A 26,242-nucleotide genomic window follows, 5' to 3' on the forward strand; every position below is an offset into this window, starting at 1 on the left:
GATGGATGGATGGATGGATGAATGGATGAATGGATGGATGGATGGATGGATGGATGGATAGATAGATAGATAGATAGATAGATAGATAGATAGATAGATAGATAGATAGATAGATAGATAGATAGATAGATAGATAGATGTTTAATAGGTCATTGACAATGCATTACACAAGATCATTAAACAAGGAAAGGTATGCAGTATACAAATTTAATGAAAGATTGTGTACATTTTAAGAATAATAAGGAATAATTGCAGATAATTTCTTTTGCGAAGTGTACAAAGTAATAGAGAGTGAAGCAGTCAAGCTATTACAGTGAGAGTACAATAAGTTCTATCAGTTGAGACCACTGGATGTTGAAGCAGACTGTCAAGTTAAGCATCAGTGTACAATTAATTTGTACTGCGGTTATTCCTTTCATTTATATTTACTGTACCATTATTTTGTCATTGATCACTGGGAGCAGCCCAGATTATTATTGGGAGCAGCCTAAAACCTGATAGTTTCTTAGGAATTCTTTAAAGTCTTTGCAGTATGTCAACATTCTTGTTGCTGAACATTGATCCTTGGTAAGTTTCTTCTCCACCCATGTTTTTGAATCCAAAAGGTACACCATTCTGAAACAGAGAGGATGGGTGTGTCAATAATTTATAATTGAAACAGGATTGCACCAAAGCAATTATATCATATTTTGTTCAACTGTACATATTGCTATATTCATGTCACAATGGGTTTGCAATAAATTACTCATTTTTATTTCAGATTATGAAATATTTTAGGGTGAAACAGACAACAGAGAGGAGACTGCTCACATGACTTTTATTTGTGATTGTGGACCTAAAAATGTCATACATTGATTTGTCACTCCATAATACTCTTTTACTGTAGCATATCAAAACAGTGGTTTCTTTGCTGCTACCGATCAGCAAAGACCATTCCGCTTCAAGCATCTTTGGACTGTAGACGGGTCACCTTGGCATCCCAATGAAGTTGCCAGATGTTGAGCCAGCAGCTCTCTCAAAGAAGAAACTCTGAGAAACTTCTCGTTAGATTTTGGAAGATTTATTGGCCTTCCGGTCATTTGTTTGTTCCTGACCTATCCTAGTTATTCAAACAGCTCATGTCCTAGATATCCGGTTTCTTTGCTTATTTTCCTTTGAGAGTGGCATTGTTGATGCAAAATTATCATTGTATAATCTGCCAAATTCTGCATTCTTTGGCATTTTAAATGGAATTATGTGAATAATAGATGGTCTTATTAGCAAGCAGTAATTTTTACATGAAATAGTCAGAAATACAGATGTTAGCAATACAATTAATTAAGGTTAAATTTCATTTAGGCTCCTGAGACTGAGTCAGGTTCCTACTATTGCTTTAGCATACAGAGAGGTCACACTAAACACTTGCCACTTCAGCCGATAGAAGCAGTTTTTTGTTCCTGTATTTTCTAGTTTAACTCTACTAAAAAGATGTATGGCCAATTTAATGCCTACTACACACACAACAAAAAAGCAGAAGAGTTTTCATCTAGTGCAAATCATTCAACACAGAAGATGCAAGATAAGAAGATGCACTCACTGTCCTTTTAAGTCAGTAGTAGAGCCATCTTTTCCCATGATGAGGTAAGTCTGGTTTTTTTCCAGCTGACTCTTACAATGTTTTCTCTTGGCAAAAACTCGAATATCATCAACATCCACAGTGACATCTCCATCTAATCGAAATGACTGATTTTAGACATGCAGTGCAAAGTACTACAATCTGCAAACCAAACTCCAGATAACATCATTACTAAGCACAAAGGAGTTATAAAGACTTACTAAATTTGAGGACCTCAATCACTCTGGTGTGGTATAAGTCAAATGTTTTTTTATCCTCCACAGACATCACAGTGACTATGAAACCTATAGGAAAAGCCAAATTTAAAAAAACCTACATCACAAGATTTAGAATAAATAACATTTTCTATAAATCTCTATATCAATGTATTCAAAGTTAATTCTGCATACATTAAGAAACACAAAATAAACAAAAATTAACAAGTAAAATGTACAAATCTGAATGATTATGTTTTTATCTGCAGTGATAATTTGTTATTGGATTACATCAAACTGTAGTTGTATTCAATAGCTTGTCTGTGTGGTTTTAAACCTTATAGTAATCAGTTGTAGAAATCTCTAATTCAATTTTGTTACCACAGTTCCATCTCAAATACAGTTTTTGAAATCTTTCAGGTTAAAAATACATCAAGGCACTACATTCTGGGACTTCAGACAAGCAGAAGAACACAGATCTAATGACCACTATTTGAATCAATGAGCCAATAGATTCATTTAGGATTTCAAATCGTTTTCAATTTTAAGTACTTGAAAGACTTCACTTACAAATTCCAATAAAATACATAAAAGCCAAACATGTACATATTCAATTTAGAAATGTAGATAATAATAATAAAAAAAAAAACATTCAGAAGACAACTAAATAAGTGCTTTAATATTTAAATAATGAATTTAAATACAAACCGTAATCAGCTATAGGCTGGAAACAGGCATGCATGAAGCGGTTAGTTTTTGTGATAGTTAATAATTCTGGCTCTTTCTTTACTTTGAAACAGGCCCCTGCAAACAAAGAAGTTGAGTGAAGTATGGAGATGGAGGTATTTACAATCATGCGTCACACTAAATAACAGTTACAATGTTAATTAATGTCTACTAAAAATAGGTAGTATTAAGATATACTGTATATGGTGTAAACAAACACAAGCTTAAGGCCTACTTTCAGCACACTGGCACACTTCATTAGAGCACAGAGTAGACACCATCTTGCTCCTTTTTGGGGCAGCATAAAACACTGTGCATCTTCTTTCTGTGAAATAGAGAGTGAGCAAAGCAGCTTATACACAGAATGTCAAAGCAGAACAACACAAAACTACAGTGTGAAGTACGTTGTAGGTCATTATTCACTAAAAACAAATCGGACTGGGTTCTGGGTTTTTTGTCCACTGAGATGATGAAGGAACTCGTGCAAAGTCAGATGTGAAATGGAAAGACAAAATGGAATGGTTTGTGTTCCTACCTGGTTCATAATAATCGTAGAATGTAGCAGGAGCAGGCTGCAGCAAACCTATTGGCACCTTTTGTTCAGCTTCAAATGCAATACATTCCTTGCTGTTAAAAATCTGTAGACAGAAGCTGCTGTTTTTCTTTGTGTCTTTTCATTGTGTCTATGAATGTGTGTGTGTGTTGCTTTATTTGCCTTACCTTATTAAAATATAATAGGACCCTTCCATTTGCAATCTCATAGTGAGATATAAATGGTTCTTCTGCTTCTTTTAGCTTTTAAAAATGATGTAAAATTAGATGAGTATAATAGGTAAAAAATATGATGTATACCGTGTCTTTAAACAAATGAAAATTATATTTCCATATTATATACTACTGACCATATCCAGATCAGTGGTCTTAGGCTCAAAGCCACTGAGTAATGTAATATCAGCAATAGCCATGCCTGTGAGCTTTCTCTCCAAGGAGTGGCTGCAATTCAGTAGACAAACTGCAACTGTTAGTCTGCATTTGCAGCATTAGGGCTAAAGATCAACTAGGCTTTAGACAAACAAGTAATACAGTGAAATAGAGTATTTTGTTTTTCTGACCTGACACACACTTCATATATAATCGATTTATCCTCATCTGACTCGGCGTTCCGTCTGCGTCTAGTGTGAGCATCAAACCACTCGATGGCTGAGCGAGGAAAGTCTTCCTCCTCCCTTTTGTCCATCGGATCATCATCATTGTAGTCATAGTTATAGTTTTCTGTTATGACACCTGGATAATACACCATTTGTTTACTCAAGAGATAAAAATTAATATCATATGGCAAAGTTTTCATCATTTATTTACAACACTACATGGCTTTATGAGGACAGTGACAATAATTTATGGCCGAGGAAAATGCATGTAGAAGAAGAAGATGAATAGGAAGAAAAAGAAGCAAAAGAATAAAGAAGGCCAAAAGAAAAAAAATAGTTTTTTAATCAACAATTTATAATATGCCATATAATACTACATTAGACAAATGTTTACATTTAAGAATTAAAGCAAAAGTTAAATATATCAATATATACTTCACTAGAAAAACTATTAAAAATTATATTATTTTCTTACTTTCGTACTGTAATTTGCCCGTAACTGTCACGTTTATTGCCAGTTGACTACAGTCGGTGGAAGTGTCTGGGACGTAGTAAGCCTTAACCACCTAAGAAAAGCGATAATAATAAAAAACATCTATTAACAGCTGACATTTCTTAGAAGTTTATAGAGAGTAGGTATTAGTTCGTGCCTGCATTACCTTTAATTTAGCTTGCCCCTTTCCTGAAAACTCTGCAGTTATTTCATTTCCCAGGATTCTCTGAAACAAAGGTGACAAAAGTGATGACAAAGAAAAAACTGGCAAATGGAATCAGAGATGATGGTTTTTAATGGATTTATCATGTGATGTGTTGAATGCACTAAAACAATAACCAAAATCTGGAACTTTCTTTAGATGTTTCTTGGAAATAAATGATTAATAAATTATTCAGCAGTTCACACTGCACAATTTGGTATACCTTTAAATCTGTCTCCACTTTCTCTCCTTTCTTAGTCAAGTCCAGATTCTCTTTAACAGTCCTCTCTTTATTTAGAAACTGCACAATGACTTCATTGGAGGGCAGTGGGGGTGAATTCATTCCATACTTTGAGAGTGCCTCCAAAGCCATAATTGTATCCTGGGACAAAATAATTAAATGTTTTGAAAGAAATCAGTTTTCTTTTGCCAAAAAATCAAATGTGGTTAAAAAAAACTAACGACTAGCTCTGGCGACTAGCTTTGGCTCACCTGTGTGGATTTAAACCCTCCTTCATAGTTCTCTTGGGAGGACAAAAAGCAGGCAGCCATTTTAGCCTCCTCAAAATCTCCAAGTTCTATAGCCGTAAGAAGAGCATATGCGGTGGTCTCAATGGTAAGAGCCACCGATGATGGAACCCGGTTCTGCTTCTTCTCATGTAGCAATCTTATGTCCTCATCATCACGCCACACCTTACAGTCACCCTCTGAATGGTGTAAGACAGCAGGGGACATTTCAGAAAAGATTTTCTTTTCCCGAGCAAATCATAGGTACTATGTTGTGACATGTGCACAATTCCCAGGTCCTGGGTGAAAAGCTATTCATTACCTTTTTTTCCTAGAAGTTGAAGTTTTCCCCAAGTTGATTTAGCCATTGTCTTATCTCTAAGACAAGTGGAAAAGCAGTAGGCTGTAATAGCTAAAGCAAAGGGCCTCTGTAGTTCATCAACACGAGAGACAAGATAACTGGTGGCTTGAGAGATGCTATCGATCTAAATATTAAGGACAAAACTAACATGATCAATTAACATACTACATTGTATTGCAGGTTGTACAGTGTTTTTTTTATTATTAAAACATTAACTATTAAGAACTTTTTTTTAAAATATTGAACATACAAAGTGTTACAAATTAAATTAAATCACAATATAATAACACTTCTACTTAGCCAGAAGTTTGTATAGCTATGATATCATCTATCTATATGCACATTGCTATTTACTGATACTGCATATACAATGCTATTTACCACAGAATCCGTTTCTTTGTCCAAGAATGGAAGGGATTGATTAAGAGCAATGGCGATGAAAGCAGTGAGAGAGGCATCTTGTTCAACGCCCCCAATTCCACCCTAGAAGAGAAACAAAATAAAAGTAACATAAGGTCTATAACAATTGATCAGATTTTATTTTTATTATTATCAAAAAGCTAAATGTATTAAGAAACTTGAAATATATTGTGTGTTATTTCATGTATTTTAATAATCAACTAATATAATCAAAAAGAAAAATCAAATACATTTCTGACCTGCATTTCTCTATGAATGACTGGATTAGGATCCCTAAACGAGCCATCTTCGGCCTGCTGTTTAATAAGGTATTTGACTGAGTCACGAATTTCAGTTTGTGAGACGATCTGTCTGTTTTCAGTAGTTGCTAACTCACATTCGGACACAAGGGATAACACCTTGACTACCAGGGCAGTGAGCCTAGAGGGAAGCAGTGCCAGATTATCAGTTTCCTGTCTTTATGTAACACTTTGACTTGCCTGTTTATGTCTTCTGAAGACCACTGCTTGTTTCTATATTGCAGTGCAGATAACAGAAATAAAATAATGTGTGCTTTTGTTGCCTGTTTTGATTTGCTCTTACCAGTTACTCGTGTGGTAATGCGTCCATGCTCCATATGATCCATCAGGTTTTTTGAATGTCAAAATCCTGTTATAAGCTGTGAAATGACCAGTAATTAGGAACATACAATTCTAATGATGAATTCCAAAAAAATTTGGAAATTAAAACACTGTGCATATGTATCTAATTAGCTTAACAATTAAACTAAACTAATATTGCAAAAAAATATATATATATTTGAATCGAAATACCAAAGAATCATAGTTGTTACAACACTGTTACAATTCCAAAGCAACACTGTCATACTGTTTCAATTCCAAAAGGGTCTTTACTACACTGTTACAATGCAAAATCAACACGGTTATACTATTAAACACCAAAGCAGCCCCCCTGAATGTTTGCCTATAGCCATCACCTTAATGATGTACATAAACCCAGCTCACTAGAGTAATACCCCCCTCTTGTGGTAAAGCTTTATTCAAACTAAAAATTAATTAAGCTGCTTACAACTAGACCCCCTTTAGTGTTTAGTGTGTTTAATCTGTGTTTACCTTGCTCTATGTAGCTCAGAGATTTGTCTCTCATGTCAGGTTCCAGTTCTACCCATCGGTTGGTTGAGTCTAGGTAAAGGATGGACAGAGCCGTGGGGGACATCCTGATCATAGTTTGTTCTGCACAACCATGAGGGGCTTTGATCAGATTTTTCACATTGTCTGGCGAAAGTAGGGGTGTGGCTGCTGCTATCCCAAATACCTCATCTGTTCATGATTAAGACAAAACATAATTACCAAAAAAAACTCTGGTTTTTTTACATGGTTTAAAAAAAGATTGTCACCCATACCTTCAACTTTGACAAAGATATTGCCAAATGAGTCAGGAATTGTACCATTGGGAAACACTCCATCAATTTTCATGATGTGCTTTTTTCCACTTCTACCTGTGTATAAATTGTAATTAATTTACTGTGTGTGTGTGTGTATATATATATATATATATATATATATATATATATATATATATATATATATATATATATATAAAACTTGGCTTAAACAAGCTTTCTGAATGTAAACATAAATTAATTGATAATTAAATGCTATTTAAATATAGCACACAACAAGGATAAGGTTGGATAAACTGAATGAATAAACCACATAAAAGAAATTGTTATAAATTACCATCCAGGTTTATTAACTTGCTTTCCACCTGCTCCACACGGACTCCCTCATGCTGCAAAGTAAAGAAAGATCATGATGTCTATCAAATCATTGATTCACTCTACCAAACATACAAACCAACTCCTCTTACCATCACCAACAGTGATTTCTGAATGGCATCCACACCCATCTCTAATTCTCTGTCATAAAGTTGGATAGTGATAGGAATTTCACCATCTTTCAGAGGAACAGCAGAAAAGGTCACTGTCTCAGCGCTACCATTAGCCAAACTGATGTTCTTATAGGAATCAGTGGATGAAGATCCAGGAGAACACAGGTCAGCTACTTGTTTCATGTGAACAGCAAGCTGTAAAAGAAAAAAAGAATATTTGTGGCTGAAGCATTTTATCACCACTCTATCACTCTGAGATCAGAATGTAGCAAGCTTTTTTTAAAAACAGAAACTGGAAAAATGCACTATTGAGTGGTTAACACTATTCCTCTTTTTTCAAGCATAAGGGCAAATGCAGTTCTTCAGGCAAATATTTAGATGATATTTTAAAACCTTGTCTCACAACCTAAAGAAAAAAAAGTAATTGCCTAACCTAACCTAAGCTAAGGTGTAATATGAGTGTACATAATGGCATAATATTTAATTCTTATGTTCTTTTAAACACACCTCTCTTGCTGTTTTGCCATAATTGTAGATGACTACAACAATGGCCATTTGTTCATTCTTCCGGACAGAATAGGGAAGTCGCAAAGAGATAAACAGCTCCTGAAATGCCCGTATTTCGAGCGGCTTTGCCACACAAAAACCTAGAAGGGATAAGTAAATGTAATGTTTCTAAACATATTTAAACACAATTCAATCACATCAGTGTAAAAGCACTGGGTGTTTATAGTATTTGAGTGAAACACTTATTGACCAGTTAGAAATTTAAGTTACCATGAGAGGGAGATAAACTGACACCCTGTATTTCCCAGGTAGTGATGGAGTCAGGGAGATAGATCTGTGTGCTAAAACAAACATAAAAATTACCCCCCAAAAAAACATAGTAAAACTATGATACAATAGAATCAGACAGTTTGTGTGTGTGTGTGTGTGTGTGTGTGTGTGTGTGTGTGTGTGTGTGTGTGTGTGTGTCAGTTGTCAACTTACTTAGTTTGGCCATTCACTTGTAAAACCATAAAGGAAAAGCTAGGAGGGAAACTATGGCGAATCTGTGGGACCTCGTTGTCAAAAAACTGTTGAATAGTACTGGCACTAGCAGCTGATTGGTTGAGGTTGAAAGGTAGTGAAAGGGGAGTAGACAACAGTGACATTATTATGGGCATATTTATACCAGGTCAACAACAACAACCAGAACACTAAAGCATTAAAGCAACCACAGTGCTAAACATAAACCAGATCTAAAAAAAACCCCCACATTATCATTTTATTATATTAGCACTTTCATGCTGAGTTCATTTTCATTTGTAAGTTACTGAGCTTTACATTAACAGGTTACATAAAAATGAGAGATTCCAAAAACAAACACATTAGTTTTAACAGTGGCGGCCGGTCAGGGCCAGCAAAGACTTCTCTGCTGGCCTAAACACTATCAGAAGCACTGACCTACATTTACAACCTTAATTCTAATATTTGTTCTATGAAAATTTAATAATTTATTCCCAACAGTTTTTTCTCTTCATTTCATAGCGTTTCTCTTGGCTGCACTGCTTCCAGTACGTGTATGTGGATGTTGGATTTTTTGTCCAATCAGATTTCAGCCTCTATGTGCTGCCATGGCAATCTAATCTGCCCAGGGCCTTCACACTCAGTAGTGCTGGCCGATGTTCCTTAAACTATATTAACAATGGGTCTAATTCTTTACCTAATCAGATTTTAAAAACAGCCTCTGAGGAGCAGTGCAAATTATGAGTATTCATTATGAGCATGCATGTTATTAGACAAATATTGATTCTGAACTGCTACAGATGATGTAGGTGGCACAGTTGCGGTTGTAGTGTAGAGGTTTGGAACTTGCTTTAGTAAAATTTTATTTATTTTCCATATGCAAAATGTCTCTCTCTCTCTATAATGCCACGACATTGTTATATCACATTTTTGTACAGTAGTATTGATAGTTTCTATAATTGTGACGTGATAGTGGTGGTTTTAAGAGTTGCAGTAAGTCGGGTAAGGCCCGCCACTGAGTTTTAGTAGCATTCTTTCATACCCACCCAATTCAATTAAAATGTGCTACTTCAGTACACTATCCTGACATGCTGCAGAGTAAACAATGGACAAATTTCCAATCAGACAGTGGCAGTGCTCAGTGTGGCTATACCTTAGGTAAGATAGATTAAAATATTTGTCCTTTTTGCATGTCACGATTATGTGATTTATCTGATCTTTCTCTGTCGTGAATCTTTTCTTACTACTGTATATTTGTGCATAGTATTGGCACCATCATAATTTTAAATGCGCTTCTCTGTAATTCTTTTAGCAACCTGGTTTAGTCAGTACACATCTTACGCAAGCTACACTAGCCCAAACACCTATCACTTCACAAAGTGAAGTGTGTGTGTGAGAGTGTGTGTGTGTGGGAGGGGGTATACATTTTGCATGCTCTGTTTATTACCTGGGCCATAGGCTATTAGTAAAGTAATACTTACTTCTGCCATGACCACTTCTTAGTTCCTCCTGCCTCTTCTTTTCTCTCAGCTGGGTGGCAAAGTTGCAGCATTTCATGAAAGCCTCCTCACATTTATTACCTATAGTTATTCTTTTCTTTCGCTCTTCACAGCTCAGCTTCATAGGGAGCAGAATGAGGCCGTGACGGCAACATTTCTGCGTTTCCATATCTGGAAACTCGGTTACTATTGGAGACAAAGATAGAAAGATACACAAGTTGACCATTCAATGGAGAAGCAACTTCCTGACACATGCATAAATTAAGCATGCATTTTAGGAACACCTATACACCTACATTCAGTTCTTACAGGAACGTTTTTTTTGTGTGGACATACCGCAAAGTGTAAATAAAATGATAAATTTAGCCACTTTTCTTAGTGTTAGCTAATGTTGTGGTATGAAATCAGAAGACAAATAAAAAAAAATATATAACTTCAACTTCATTGAGGTAATGGAAGCATGTATCACATGGCATTATCGTTTTTATTATTGGCTAAGAAGAAAAATCTAATATACGATCTGTTATTATAGTTGAAACATTTTTGTCATGGCACTAGTATACAATGACAAGAACTTTTAAAAACACAGTACCCTTTTGTGCCAGTTCTTTCTGGAGATCTATGGAACGTCTTTGCCTCCTAAATCCTGATTCACAGCCAAATCCTACAGGTAAAATAGGAAAGATTCTTTATTATTAATAAAAGATTGCATATAGACATTAAAGAACAACAAGTTATTCACCCATATATACCTGTCCTCATCTTTGACTTGATGGTTTGAGAGTGTGAGATGAAAGTCAAACCAGCATCATTAAATACTGCAGCAGTGTTCTCACCTCCACCGTATGAACATCCCAGATCATAAGACTGCATAGAGGCAAACACCTGCACCCAAACCAAATAGTTATCACTGCATTAAAAGGAAAGTGACACCTTTTTTTTTAAGCTCAGATAGTATGATGCTTATTAACAGATACATTTGCCAAATATTTGGCTCCTGCTTGAGCAACAAAATAGTATTTGCCTTTTCCTCACAAGTTTAAATTGAATGAGTTTAAGTCCAGTAAATAACCTAAAAGCGGTAAACTGCCAGAGGTAAAAAAAAAGTATTGGTTGCTGTAAACTGAAAAATAATGTACATTTCATAGTTTTACAAAAAGGCCTTTCTCAGAGAAGAAGTGATGTGTAAAAAAACGTACAGACATTCTGCAGCAACTGAAGTAAATTAATCCTTGGAAACTGATGTCACCATTTCCTACAGGTGTCCCAACTTTTTTGATCACTTACAAACTCTCTGTCTGTATAAAAGCAGTTTTTTCAACTACACCCTCCTAAGCAATATTTAAAAGAAAAGAAAGAAAGAAAGAAAGAAAGAAAGAAAGAAAGAAAGAAAGAAAGAAAGAAAGAAAGAAAGAAAGGTAGCTTATACTTGTTACATGTACTTTACAGCACAGTGAAATACTTTGATTACATATCCCATAAGTGTTAGGAAGCTGAAGTTACAGCACCCCTGAAACACAGAGGCCATGCTCAAGGGTTTAAAAATGTCAGCTTGGCGGTAACAGGGCTGAACCCCTAATCTTCCAATCAGTTACACAGAACTTTAAACACTGAGCTTCATACGGACAGTATCAAGTAGTAGTAGTATATTGCTCTTATAATGGTGAGAAAAAGGCATTTACCAAAGGAAGTCAGACAGACCATATAGCTCCTAAACGTGTAGGGCTTTGACAGTGAGTACAACTCACTAAGTTGACAGTGAGTACAATTTGCTACACCATCAAAAGATACTTGGAAACTAAAGGACTGAAACTTTTAGAAACTCTGAAAGGAAGAGTTATGGTGGTCCCAAAGCCACAACACAATCAGGATATATGTTTCTGAGAGTCAACAACTTGCAGGTGGTTCACAGGTCAACAGCTTTAAGCACAGTTTAACACTGATTAAAGAGCTTTAGAGCTAGTCTCAGATTCAACTGTGAAGAGAAGACTAAGCAACAAGTTTGAGAGTTTGCGTGATAGTAAGTAAAGCATTGTTAAGCAAAATAAGAAAAATATGTTTGCCTGGGCCACTAAGCAGTGTCAATGGACTATTGGATTGGAAGATTTTAAATATTTGGATCATTCAGGATTTATCTTTTTGTGTGACACCAACTGTCAAACATGGAGGTGGAAGTGTGATGGTCTGGGCTCTTTTTCTGGATTAAAAGTCAGTGACTTGCACAGAGTGAGTCACATTCTAAACCAAAACTACTACAGCATCCCCTGGTATATGCCTAGTTGGTCAGGGGCTTATCCGACAGCAAGATAAATACCCAAAACTTACTTCCAGGCTGTTTTAGAACCACCTTAGAGGAAAAAAATAATAAAAAATGTTTTGGGATGAACTGGACAAAAAGGTGCAAGCTAAGCAACCTACAAATGCAACACAAATGCAGCAGTGTTGGGAAGAACTTTCTGAGAAATGTTTGAATTCCACCTTAAAAGAATACCACAAGTGTGTCTGGCTGTCATATATGCAAAAGGTATATATATATATAGAGAGAGAGAGAAGCAATAGTAAATATCTTATAAATTCCATAAAGTCCATAATTTGCTATTTATACCTGTTTTAGGGTGAGTTTGTTTTGTGCGTTCAAAGCGTAGATGGCTTTGTCCACAGCCAGTAAAGCCACTCTTGCATTCGCCTGGTTTCCCACATCAATCTGAATATCAACACTATCTTTTGGACTGTAGTAATTTTTTCGTTCCTTAGTTGTTATTTCAACCTGTATAAGATACATCAAAATATTTGTATAAAAAAGAAAGAAGAACTAGCTTGCTAAATAGGATTTGCATTTTCTACATTAAATGTTTTGCTAAGCCTACATTTTGCCATATCATACACAGCGGGTAAAATAAGTATTGAACATGACAACAAACCGAAAAGAAATCAAACCATACATGTCCATAAATGAAGTTATGTGTAATAATGTAAAATGAAACAGGGAAAAAGTATTAAACACAATGTGTTTAATACTTCGTACCAAAACCTTTTTGGTAATGACAGCTTCAAGATGACTCCTGTATGGAGAATCTAGTTGCATGCATTGCTCAGGTGTGATTTTGGCCCATGATCTTTAGTTCTTTCTATAGATTTTTAATGGGATTCAAATCAGGTGATTGGCTGGACCATTCTAGCAGCTTTCTTTTCTTTCTTTGAAACCAATTTAGAGTTTCCTTGGCTGTGTGTTTGGGATCATTGTCTTGCTGAAATGTCCACCCCTGTTCATCTTCATCATCCTGGTAGACAGCAGCAGATTTTTTCAGAGAATGTCTTGGTACATTTTTCCATCCATACTTCCTTTAATTATATAAGTTTGCTGAACCATATGCTGAAAAACAGCCCCACACCATGATGTTCCCACCCCCAAACTTCACTATTGGTATGGTGTTTTTGGGGTGATGTGCAATGCCATTTGTCCTCCAAACATTGTGTGTATTATGGCATCCAAAGAGTTCAATTTTGGTCTCATCTGACCTGGTTTTATTCTCCCAGTATTTCACAGGCTTGTCCAAATGTTGTGCAGCAAACTTTAAAAGGCTTCATTATGCTTTTTCTTCAGAAATGGAGTCTTGCTTGATGTGTGCCCACAGGCCAAGGGGTTTGCGTGCATTACTTATTGTTTTCTTCAAAACTCCTTACTTCTTGGCTCTTGAACAACTGTTGTGAGGACCACCTGGTCATGGCTGGTTTATGGTTAAATGTTCTTTCCACTTCTGGATTATGGCCCCAACAGTGTTTACTGGAACATTCAGACGTTTAGAAATCCTTCTGAAACCAATGCCATCAGTATGTTTTGCAACAAAAAGGTTGTGAAGGTCTTGAGAGAGCTCTTTGTTTTTACCTATTATGAGATGTTTCTTGTGTGACACCTTGGTAATGGGACACCTTTTAAATAGGCTAGGAGGTGTGCGCTATATATATCATATCCTTAAAAAAAGGAACTGTAATATAGCTTACCTTTCCCTCACACATATCTTTGACATCTACCCAGATTGAGTCTGCTATAATTTCACCATTTGTGTTATAATAATATCCAATGAGACGGAAGGATGGAATCATGTCAGAGTTGATCGAAAGGCTGACAGTGGCTGTAACTCCTATTTTAGTAGAATCTGCCTTTTGGAGAACACCTTTGCTGAGGACCTAAAGAGAGCATACATCATGTTTTAAAAACTATTCATCACAAAAAAAATCAATATTTGATTACAGTCTAATGATTGCAATGCCTTCATCCAAATCATGTACAATACTCCATATGTATTCTACTATTTTTGTTAGGATTAATCTATAACTATATTACATTTGCCATTTAAAATGTAAATTACTTTATTTGTTTTTATATTATATTGTAAAATTGAGACTTCTTACCAAGTAATAAATGTATCCATCTTTTGGTCGACCTCTTAAGTCAAACTTAACAGTTAGTTGATCTCCAGGTGACAAAACAGTATTGTGCACACTGATGTACAAGAAATCATTGCTTGAGGAGGTGGAAATGTGCACATTTTTTTTTGTCGTAACTCCATCCACAGTTACCTGTTGGATACAGGCATATGACATAAGCAATTTTCACAATCATTTTATTGCTGAGTTCAACAGTTTCAGCTAGCTTACATGAAGCTAATCAAAACATGATGCTAATCAACCAAAAAAAGAATCATTATTATAATAAAAACATTACCTGTATATTCTGGTATATAGAAAATTCTAATCTCTTAAAACACTCACCTGAACAGAAATGGATTGTGGTGATTGGTTCAGATTGAAAACAGAAAATGCTGCTCCTTCTTCATTTGTTTTTGCAGTTACAGATTTCTCATTGGTGTGTGATAAACTCATTTCCACCGGAACAGCTTCAGCTGGCAGGCCAGTTGGAGTATACACCATAACCTAAAAAATACGAGATACAACTTAACAACTACTGCTTTATTAAAGTAAATCAGGCTTACAAGGGAAAAGATTACCTTAATTTCAAAAGGCATGTTAGGAATATAGTGTGATCTGGTTCTTTCCAGGTCCACTCTATATCTCTGTGACACTATGGGAAGTAATATTTCCGATTCTTGTAACTCACCACCTAGCAGAGAGATAAAGGCATTTTACAAATTTCACACGAACCCATGATCAGTTTGAATGGCCAAAATAATCAGTCCATAGTGATTTGATCATTCATTATCTCTCCTGTTAAAATAAAGAGACTAGACTAGATTACCTGAACAAACTTGGAAGAATAAAACAGTCTGCATTCTCATATATTAGAGGCAAACTTAAAATCATAAGGAACAAACTTATACATTCTTTAAAAAAAAAAAAAAAAGCTGCTTTTAGACAATGTCCATTTTCATGTCCAATATAAAAATGTATTGAATTGAATATAGGATTAAATATTGTCATTGTCAACTTACTGCAAATAGTTAATTACAGCTACATTTAGACAATTAGTCAGTACATAATCAGATGCATTCAAGGGGACCTGGGGTTGCTAATCTAGCTGTAGTGGAAATACTGATTAGCATATTGGTCATTTTTCATATACACAGCATTATGTATCTATTCACTGATGACATGTGGAGGCATTGGAGCAAATGCTTCTTTTTTCCCATTTTCCTATTCACAACAGCATTTTTACTTCTGCTGTAATACTAAAGTCCCTCGATTTGCTTATCTGTTATTCAGATGTGCGGCAGCGAGCTCACTGAGCCATTTAGTGCCTTAAAGTTAATTCTGTAATACTAAAATTGATTTTTTGGTCTAGTTTTAGATCTTTTGTGTTTCGAAAAGATGGAATTTTGAATTCTGAAATTTGTTGGTTATTGATATCAGCTTTATTAAGCTGCTCCTAGGCTTTATGCTGGATGACTACCATGCCATAATGAACCCAGCCATTATGGTTGCACAAGCCAGTGCACTCTTAGTGCCGGTCCCAAGCCCGGATAAATGGGGAGGGTTGCGCTAGGAAGGACATCCAGCGTAAAAACATGTGCCAAATCGAACATGCGGATCACGAATACGGATGATGCGCTGTGGCGACCCCTAATTGGAGAAGCCGAAAGAAAGAAAGACTACATTATTGGCTTTCTCTTGCCCAAACAAAATCTATTATCCCAAGCCACTACTATCTTCTGATGACACAGCCTAAAAATAACAGCATATAATTATAATTATTGTATTTCCAACTCTATTAATAACATAAATCTCAGTATCTGAACTGTATCCAAACACAATTTTTTATATGACAGCTTGCAACAAATGATTTTTCCCATGTATTTACTTAAGGTATCTGTAACAGAAACACCGATGTAGAACCGTACTCCATCCTGGGCCATGTCTTCCAGCTTTAAAGCTGCCAGTTTCTCCTGGATGTCTGTGATTTTAAGAGTGATTTCAGCATGACCATTTCTTACCTAAATAGGAGAAACACAAGCCAATAGGCAATGTTTGCTGTATATATTTGTGTTCTTTTATAAAAACTTATTTTCAACAAATGTTTTGACTTACTGGTCCAGTTTTTCCTAGACTCTGGATGAACTTGATGTCATCTGGCCCATCTGTATTCTTCTCTTTTAACCCAAATCGGCAGTGAAATCCACCATTGATTTTCTTTCCATATGAATATCTATTTAATGAGTGCATTTGTTTAGATCTATGTCATTTTTATATCATATAGTAGACAAGTTATATCATATATTACACAAAATTTAACATATAATCCCATGGAAATTATATGGCAGCTAGAACGCAGGTAAATGTAGAGTACTACAAAAAAATTGAATTTCTGAATCTGAAAATGTCATTAAGCTTCAATAATAACAGCTTTGACAGTAGCTCTGGCAGAGATCATATTAAGGCACTCATTCGAATATGTTTATGTTACTATGGTAGCAGCTAATAATACTTCCCCAGCTGGGAAAATCCTTTCCCCAAAGTCCAATGCCTTAACCACTAAACTACCGCCTCCCCTAACTATGTATTGCATTGATTTAAAAAGTGTGCATCGGATACAAGGTTACATTTTATGGGGGTTTTTTGGCTCACTTTGTGCACAGGACCATTGCGATGCTGGAACAGGTTTGGGTTTACAAGGTCAAGTGAACGAAAAATTTTATTATAGTACAATTAAGTGCTTTGTGGTAACAGTATGGAAAAGAACCACATATAGCAGGAAAGGTCAGGTGACCCAATACTTTTGGCAACACACACACGTATATATATATATATATATATATATATATATATATATATATATATATATATATATATATATATATATATATATATAGACATTGTTGATCATCATCATCTTTTCTTTGCCCCTCTATATAGTGGATGTTCAGCCTTGATACATTTCTTTTCTATTAATATATTACTATGATGTGAGGTTCAGTTACCAGCATGACACTAAAACAGGTAGTCATAATGGCTATTTTTTACTTAAGTACATGTCAATGCCCAAACTTCTTTACTTTTACTTGAGTGAAATATTGTAGCCAGTCTTTTAAAACATAAGTATCTGTACTTCTACTGGAGTGAAGGATGTGTATACTTTTGCCACCTCTGGTATTAGTTATAAATATATTCTTTTTCTTCATTTGGCTGCACCTATTAGGGGTCACCACAGCGAATTGTCCGTCTCCATGCCACTTTTCCTGTACATCTGCCTCTTTCAAATCAACTACCTGCATGACTTCCCTCACCACATCCATAAACCTCCTCCTTGGAATTCCTCTTTTCCCCCTTCCTGGCAGCTCCAAATTCAGATTGTAAAAAAAAGATTTGCTGTGCCTCTTCACCTGCAGCTGTGCTCATTAAATCTTTAATATAACATATTGGGTTTGTTTTTATTTTAGGTGACTTGTTTTATTGTTGGTTGTTTGTTGATTGTAAAAAATATAAAAATGATGACATGCTAAGTTATGCCATTGTATGTGATTATTGATAATGAACAAATAAACCCAAACAGGAAAATAAATGGCTGAATCAAGTTAGCAATGGAACCTGATATGATCCACTGAGTTAACAATTACATCTTTTACAATGAGAATGAACAAAAGTTATTTAAAAAACTTACGAAACATCAATAGAGAATTTTAAGCTTTCAGCGCTCACAAGGAGATGGTGACTTTCTGGAATGATGGTTACACCAAAACTGGGGAGGACTGAACAGAAGTGCATAGTTTAATTGAACATTTTGAATTCAATTCAAGAAAATGTTTAACTTTTTTTTTTATTATTCAGTAAAATATCTGAAATATCTTTGCATCAAAACATCAATGCAATGCAAACATTGTATAAACATGCAACCCAGACCCATATACACAATGAGGTTTCTCTGTATCTGTTGCTTATTTTATGATTTTTGTTAAAGTGATATGTTAACTTGCTTTTTCCTTTTTTGTTAAAGTAGCTTCATTGTAGCTACTGCAGTGTAGTTACTTTTCTTTATTAGCTTGTAGTGTAGGTAGCTCTAATACCAATATAGGGCAGTTCAGCTGTTTTAATTTATGGGGCACTTGAAAACCGTTGTTCATGACTTGTTTAACATTTGTATATTTTTGCACAATCAAAAAATGATTGAGGTAGGATAAGAGGTAGGATATGAGGTAGGATAAGAGCTTTCAATACATTTTCCATATGTATTTCAATAAACATAATTGCAAAACTGATTTCTTAATAACAGTGTGTCCCTTAAAATGACAGCACAACAGCACAAAACAGCACAAACAAAAAAATAAAAATAATAATAATATTTTTGTTTACGTACCAAACTTCTGAACCTTGAATTCCTGAACAGTAGGGCTCTTCTCATCACCTTTGTAGTAAGCTTTGATCTTCCACACACCCGGCCTTAAGAAAGTGTGATGAATAAAGAACATGAAGGTTTTTCACATGCTTATACTGATTTATTTAAAAGTTATGAAAAAATAAGGAGAGATTACAGGCAATAGTAGACAGTAGATCATACAAACATACTTTGCCACATCAGGAATTTCAAAGTCCCTTTCATGAATGCCAAATTTAGATTGAACTGAAGATTTCTTGAATATGTTCCCATCTGCGTTCTGCAATAAAGACCAGAATGAAATTAAGAAAATAATAATCACAATTTATTTATTTCTTTTTAAAGCTCTGTGAGGTGCTGTATTTAGAGCTGTTAAAACACTTACAACTAAGAGAATTTCTATCTTCTCTGATTTTGGACGCATGGCATGATCCAGAGTAAAGATCCTGTATTGAACTGAAAATAATATATGGTGATCATCCAGTACAGTACATTTACATAGAATTAGTATATACAAATATGCACATTGCAATACAGTATACTGTACAGGTTTATCTGATAAAGTAGGTGATAGATGTATCGTTCTACTTTGAGTCATTTCTGTTGTACCTTTCTGAGTGGGGTTGTATATAGGCTGGTTTGTCTGGATGAAGATGTAGCCTCTGTGCTGGGACACCAGCACTCGACTTATCATTCTCTTAATTTCACCAACATCACACACTAGATTGAGATAAGGTGGTTCTGCCTTGTCCCATTGTAAACTTGAAATTTTCTCTGGCAAAATCTTTAATAAGAATATGCAAAAACATACTGTATGTGTAAAAAATACAACTGATATTTGTACTTTTAAATAGAAAGGATATCAAACTCTATTTTAAGCTATGTCATATATTTAGTGGTTTTCTTTATTTACTAGATAATATAATATTAAAACACAAAACATATTTTACAATTTTACAGTGGAAGGGCATCATTAGGTAACTTATAAAAAGAAATGTAAAAAAATATATCATTTGAATTTGCAAGCACTTTTAAAAATGAATGTGAATAAAGCTAAAGAAAGCATGCGATACTAGCAGACACAAAATATATATATCGTTCCTTTCCATTGTGACCCTGATCACGATGAACGGTTATTGAAGATGAATGACTGGTGTACAGTCATGGGAAAAAGACATTATTTCCTGTTACATTTATATGCTTATATTTCTTAAAGTCTTACTAAAAGAACTTTTACAACTAAAATAACTTTTGGGAGTTTATGTTCTGGAGTACTCATCAAAGTGACACCTGAATGACTATAGAAGAATAAATAGGTGTTGACATTTAGATGTTGAGATGGATTTAAGCGAGTTGTGCATTAATAAATGCCTTTAAACTAAAACAATTTTGTTATGGGAAGAATCCATACATCTCCAAAATAAAAGTATTTTTTGTTAAAGGTGCTTTTACATTCTACCGAATTACAGGGTGTAGTTTTTTCTTAACATGCTTTTATATGTCAGTTCTGAATTTTATTTAAAAAAAAAATACTACATATTGAAATCTGTTTTTATGTTGTTTTTTTTTTGTTTGTTTATAGAAGTTGATAATGACCATACAATTTTTCTTTAATAATAAATAAAATATAACATTGAACTGAAGAAGGGCATACATTGTTTTCAATATGACTGTATATTTTTAGGGTCTGACATTTAATTCAATATATTTGATTTACCTGAAGCTCCAGCATTCCAATATTTTCTCGCCGAGTGATCTGTATAGTCTCCTGCTTTGACATCAGGATACGTTTCACCTCTTGCTCTAAGTAACAGGTTACAGGTTGGTTCAGCAGTCCCTCCCCAACCTGGACTGACACCTTTTCTTGCACTCCAACATGAAAAACATTGGGAGCTGTCACCAGGAATCTAACATATTCAGAAGAAAAAAAATCACAGAGCATGTATTTTTTTTTACCTTCCGGCTAGTGAGGATTCATTCATATGAGAATTTTATAATTATGCTTCATATTATGAAAATATTTTCACAATTCCAGAATAGAAGATTGTTTTTAAATATAAAAAACAATAATTAAGAGGGTTTAATTTGTTTCAGAGGTATAAGTACTTTCAGTATTTTGCAAAATCAGCTATATTAGTGGAAAGAACTGTCTGAAATTTGGAATTAATTCTCACTGTTACAAGCACACAAGACAAGATATTTCTTTCTGCTTAAACATGAATATGATTATGATAATTATCAAGTCCTAGATAAACTGGGTATAGAGGGAACTGCCATTGGGTCATTGGGCAGTGGGTATTCAGGAGTGAGCTTGGTAACCCTGTCGACAAAGGAATGATGATCTCACTAGATTGCAAAAAATTGAAAAGAAAGTGAAATATTTTTCATACCAAATTAAATGCCCATGACTGTATGACAAGCACTGTCATGAACACTAACTAAACAATAATCTAAGCACTAAGTCACTCCCACTGCAAGTCCATGACATATTCAGCAGATAAATCACACAGGAGTTTCAATCATAAATACGGCACTTAAGCTGTAATAAGGCATCAAAATAACAAGTCACCAAGGCCCAAAACACACACCACATACTTACGTCTTTGCAGAGACCAGATGTGCAATACAACCTGAGTAAAGCAGCAAATACAGCAGAGAACCCATGTTCACACTTTCTCTTTAGTTTCAAAGATAGTGTGTAGTCTGAGTGGTGATCAGTGGTCAATGTGCTGTTTTTGTCTTATCACTGGATTTATCTAGTAAAAGGAGGATCCAAAATTGCACCAGGACATCATGTTGCTCAACTGGGTGTACCTACTGGGTAAATCATTCGGTACAGTTTCTCTAAAGTCATGTGATTTCACGGAAAACACATAAAACACAAAGTGCCAAAAAAACCCTGAAACTGATTATTTAATTTTAATCAAGAAATCTTTTACTTTTTTTTTACATGCAGCAATTTATGTCATATTATGTGATTGATATATATATATATATATATATATATATATATATATATATACACACACTGTATTTACATACATACAGTATTTACATACATTACATTTACAGTACATTTATAGGCTATTTTCAGACATTACAGTATTGAAATTGTAGAGCATTATGTAATGACGTAAAAAGAAAAAAACACATCCCAGAATCCTTTGTTGTCACTTTCATAAAAGCGTATCATTATAACTTTAAACTAAAATACTGCATGAAATAAACAAATGCCTAAGAAGCTTCCAAAACCAAAACAAGCTGAGATTTTCTATACTATATATATATATATATATATATATATATATATATATATATATATATATATATATATATATATATATATACACACGTTACAGACAGACAGTAATATCCTCAAATTCACCACATGCTTTTAATTCATTAAATATAAGATTGGCTTTATTTGATAAAAAAAACAACAACATTTGAATAGTAGAGAAGGAGGAAAAATAAAGTATAGCTGGACATGCCAAATAAAGATATAACATTTGAGAATATCTGTATCATCGTTTATATTGTCTTGATATATGTGCAGATCTTGCATGTGTTAGATAAAGTATTGATTTTTTTTTTATTTGCATTTGTAATGTCATTGAACCTGGTCAGTGGGTCTATTGTACTTGCCAAGTTTCATTTATCTGAAATGAAATAGCTTTTCTCCACCTTTCATTGCTTTTGAAGAATATAGCAGCAAACCAGAGGTATGATGTCCATCCACAACTCCTGTTCAGTGATCTGACAGACTCAAGAATTGCGTTTGGACAATCAGCCTCTGACAGCCAAATGGAAACTGGAAATATTCGGGTAAAGTGAAGCTTCAGAAGATGTCCATGTTGCAAAAAGTCCATTCTTTCCTGTTATATTGAGAAATATTATACACATTATACATACATTTCATGACATGGAAAAAACATATTAATTTTTACATGAGTTATGCAGCTTCACTGCACGGTTAAACTGGTAAGACTTTCACATTCTGGAATGACACTTTTGTACCTCCCAATGGACTATCGAATTCCTACACGATTACATTTCTTGTGAACTTTCATGGAAGTAAACATGACTCCAAAACCAAATATAAATCATTGCCCTGAATAAAATCAGTGTTTTCAGTTTACTCTGGAAAATGAGCCTTACTCATGGGTCTTACCCAATACACAGTCAAGTTTCTACATTGTCATCTGGCTGTGTAAAAAAAAGATTTACACTAGAAAACATTATTAGATTAAGTGTCTGAAAACTATAGGCATCTCTTAATCTACACAATCTGTTACCTTTGAATCTGCTGCTGAAATGGATCACTTGGAAACCAGCAAATCTCCAAACTGGGAATTTCATATCGGAGTGTTCTGGTTTGCGTCGGACTGCGTCTCCGTCTTGCTCTATCTCTGTGTCGGTATCTTTGTGTGTGTCTCTACATCGCTTTCTCTCTCCCTCTCATTCTATCCATCTCATTACATGCAGCACTGGGGTTACCTAAGAGACTGGGCCTCAAAAGAGAAAATCTCTCCAGCCACAATAAATGGTGCAAGTGACAGAGGGCAAGAAGGGAGGGGAACAAGGGGGCAGAGAGAAAGAGAGTGAGGGAGAGAGATGCCAGATGACAGGTGGATGGAACAGAAATTAATTAGTGCCTTGGTTTGTGCTTCAGTTGGTCAAAAGTGTGGCTCAGACACTTGAACCTGGCTGATAAAGTGTTGTTTGAAGGTGTACAAGGCAAACATGATTTCTTGTTCCTGTTTTGAGGGTGAAATATAAACTTGACATAAACAGTAGTTTGTCTAAAGTCTAAAAAAAAAGCTGAATAAGCATACTTGTATAGATTTGACCATTTAATATTTTTATTTTTCTCATCATCAGTCTAAATATGTCTCTAACATGGTGAGCATATGTGGGGACCAGAGCAGCTTAGCAGCAGGATAAATCAGATGACTTCTTTATGCCTTTTGCTTAGAGAGCATATATTACCACTGACCACCTTGTTGCCATGGCAGACCCCGCACAAAAGGGCGTGGCGTGGGAACTGCTTACTAGGGTCAGGAGTGAGGGTCAGGAGGGCAAAGGTCACCAGCAGCTGGACAGTGCATAAGAGGAGCAGAGGCTGTGAAAGAAGCATGGGGGTGGACACCACCAGTCAGTGAGAGGCCTCAGAAGGGCGTTACATTGAACTGTGTTGTGACAAAGGGGTCTTGATGAGGGTTCACCTAAAATCTCACTGTTCAGGGTGTTTTCGATGACAAACACTACATCATTGAAGACCTGCTAATGTCTAATGGTCCATGCAGAAAGACATGGCTATTCTTATTGCCTGCACAAAGGCTCAAAAGACATTTCAAACACTGGAAAAACATTACATATTAGCTGAATTTAGCTGAAAACCATAGCATTGTGCAAGAAATCTCAGAATTTTTCTCCCGAAAGTATTTTTGACCACAAAATCTTCAACATGAAGTAACCAGGTGGTCCTGCAAAAGACTGCAACTGATCTATTCTTTGTGAAAAATAAAATAATTTGTAAGCCATAAGCTCCACAATCTACAAATAAAAACATACATTAAGGTGTTTCCAGTGGTAAAATCCTACAAATCTTGCTGATAAAAAGTCATCCATTTACATTTTTAGTTTTCTCATCCTTTTTTTAAAACATTGTCTAAACAAATCTAAATCTCTAATGCATCTATGTAAATGTCCACTTTTGCTAAAGTCTCCACTGCATTACATATTTCCTTTTTTACATATCTGAAACATAATGCAACAAAAACAACAACAACAACAAATCATTACCAGAATGTAAAACAATTGATTAGATTCTTTCCCATATTCATTTCTTGATATTTATTCACAGTCAGGAGATTTGCAGTGCTAATAGTACATTTGTAGTTTTTGGAAAAATGTTCTATATCAAAAACATGGGAAACATATTTAACATCTTCATGAGTGACCAGGCCATGCTCCCAGGGAGTGGTGTGAAGGTGAGGTCAGGCAGGTGGACACTGGATTGCAGTTTTGGGGGTAATTCTCTGGAGGTCAAGGGGAGACAGCCAAAGAAGCAAATTGGGGACAATGTCAATATGCAAATTGTGTCAGTTCTATGGTTGCGAATTTACATTCCCATATGTTCCACCGGAGCCTCTGCATTGTTTAACAGAAAGCTAAACACTGTGAGCATGTCCATATGCCCTCACACATATTTAAAAAAAAAAATCTGAGTAAATAAATGTGATCTAAATGTTCCAGCATACATTGTTAAATATGTTTTTAATAATAAAATATGTTTTTAATAAATGAGCAAGTACATTTAAACAACAACTAGCACAAACAACTGATCAGTATATGAATATGATATAGTATACATTTTACTGGTGTCTATATAGACATAGATGAAGCAATTATCATAGATTATGGTTGAGGTAACGAACATGTAATTTGCTTTAATGTATTAATTTAAAAGGCACTGATTGAAGTGAACTATTGTTATCAAACATAATTGATAATAAATCAGTTGCTATGGAAAAAGACAGACAATGGTGTAAAAAAATTTGCATTGTTAGCAAAGCCTTTAACTTTCAAACTTAAATTTGTCTTTCTTTACATTTACGTCATTCTGGAGATAAATTATTTATTTGATTTGGTTTGGTCACATTTTCAATAATAAAGACCATTTACTCTGTGTCTTTTTTCCTGAATGTATTGTGGTACCTCAGAGATTAAGACATTGGACTTCTGACTAGAAAGCCATAAGTTAAAGTCAAAGCAAAGCCCTTAAACCCTCACCTGCTTTGTTGTATAAATAATTGTAAGTTGCTCTGGATAAGGGCTTCTGCCAAATGCTAAAGGCAAGGATACATTATTTGTCAACCCTGGAAACAACTTGCAATAAATAAAGCTTTTGTACAGTGGTGTTTGGAACCATGGAACATTCTTACTGGGTTCTACTGAGTTTGTGCTGGTTTTGATTTATTTATATAAATTCAGTTGCATACATACCTAGCATTCTTTTTTACCCTGCCTAACTGCCACAGCCACTAAGAATCAGTCTGATAACATTTGCCACATGGCAGACAGACTAACTAGAAAGTGGTTTATAGAGGACTGCCCCACTTATGCCACTTTTAAGAGATGAGATGCTCAAAGAGATGCTCCTTGTAGCGGTAGTATTACACAGTTTTTGTAGATCAGTTGCCTTCTGTGAGGCTAATCATTAACCATTGTAGTTTAGTAAAGTGGTTTCAAGGCAAGGCACATAGAGCTGTCTGACCTCAGGACTGAAAAATCGAATCGTTACTCTGTTGTCTAAATAGACTAACACATGTTGATGTCTTAGAACCAGCAAA

General features: G+C 35.0%; 1 protein-coding gene across 1 annotated transcript; it reads right to left on the reverse strand.

Annotated features, from left to right (window-relative positions):
* Positions 1–193: 193 nt before the first annotated feature.
* On the reverse strand, positions 194–21,643 carry c4b (complement 4B (Chido blood group)). Its single transcript, XM_046848032.1, has 41 exons — positions 21,487–21,643; positions 20,605–20,794; positions 19,497–19,671; positions 19,273–19,343; positions 19,079–19,167; positions 18,870–18,952; positions 18,177–18,264; positions 16,607–16,724; positions 16,380–16,512; positions 15,073–15,185; positions 14,837–14,998; positions 14,477–14,644; positions 14,066–14,251; positions 12,669–12,830; positions 10,816–10,948; positions 10,656–10,727; positions 10,046–10,249; positions 8,547–8,658; positions 8,334–8,404; positions 8,064–8,203; positions 7,536–7,751; positions 7,406–7,457; positions 7,069–7,164; positions 6,779–6,985; positions 6,249–6,324; positions 5,906–6,086; positions 5,628–5,729; positions 5,208–5,370; positions 4,871–5,085; positions 4,602–4,760; positions 4,343–4,402; positions 4,159–4,249; positions 3,648–3,819; positions 3,438–3,528; positions 3,256–3,330; positions 3,071–3,173; positions 2,771–2,860; positions 2,518–2,613; positions 1,816–1,899; positions 1,577–1,709; positions 194–615 (listed from the first exon to the last, which is right to left on the reverse strand). Exons 1-41 carry the CDS (start codon positions 21,549–21,551, stop codon positions 474–476), a joined length of 5,139 nt encoding a protein of 1,712 aa, XP_046703988.1. The 5' UTR covers positions 21,552–21,643; the 3' UTR covers positions 194–473.
* Positions 21,644–26,242: the final 4,599 nt, after the last annotated feature.

The sequence above is a fragment of the Silurus meridionalis genome, chromosome 4 (genome assembly GCF_014805685.1).
Source record: "Silurus meridionalis isolate SWU-2019-XX chromosome 4, ASM1480568v1, whole genome shotgun sequence".
Lineage (NCBI taxonomy): Eukaryota > Metazoa > Chordata > Actinopteri > Siluriformes > Siluridae > Silurus > Silurus meridionalis.

Coding starts and splice junctions, on each gene's coding strand:
- c4b (XM_046848032.1), bottom strand. CDS start 21,551: ATGGGTTCTCTGCTGTATTTGCTGCTTTACTCAGGTTGTATTGCACAT. Junction 14,252..14,476: donor ATGGATACATTTATTACTTG/GTAAGAAGTCTC, acceptor TGCTCTCTTTAG/GTCCTCAGCAAAGGTGTTCT. Junction 616..1,576: donor ACTACTGACTTAAAAGGACA/GTGAGTGCATCT, acceptor TCTCTGTTTCAG/AATGGTGTACCTTTTGGATT.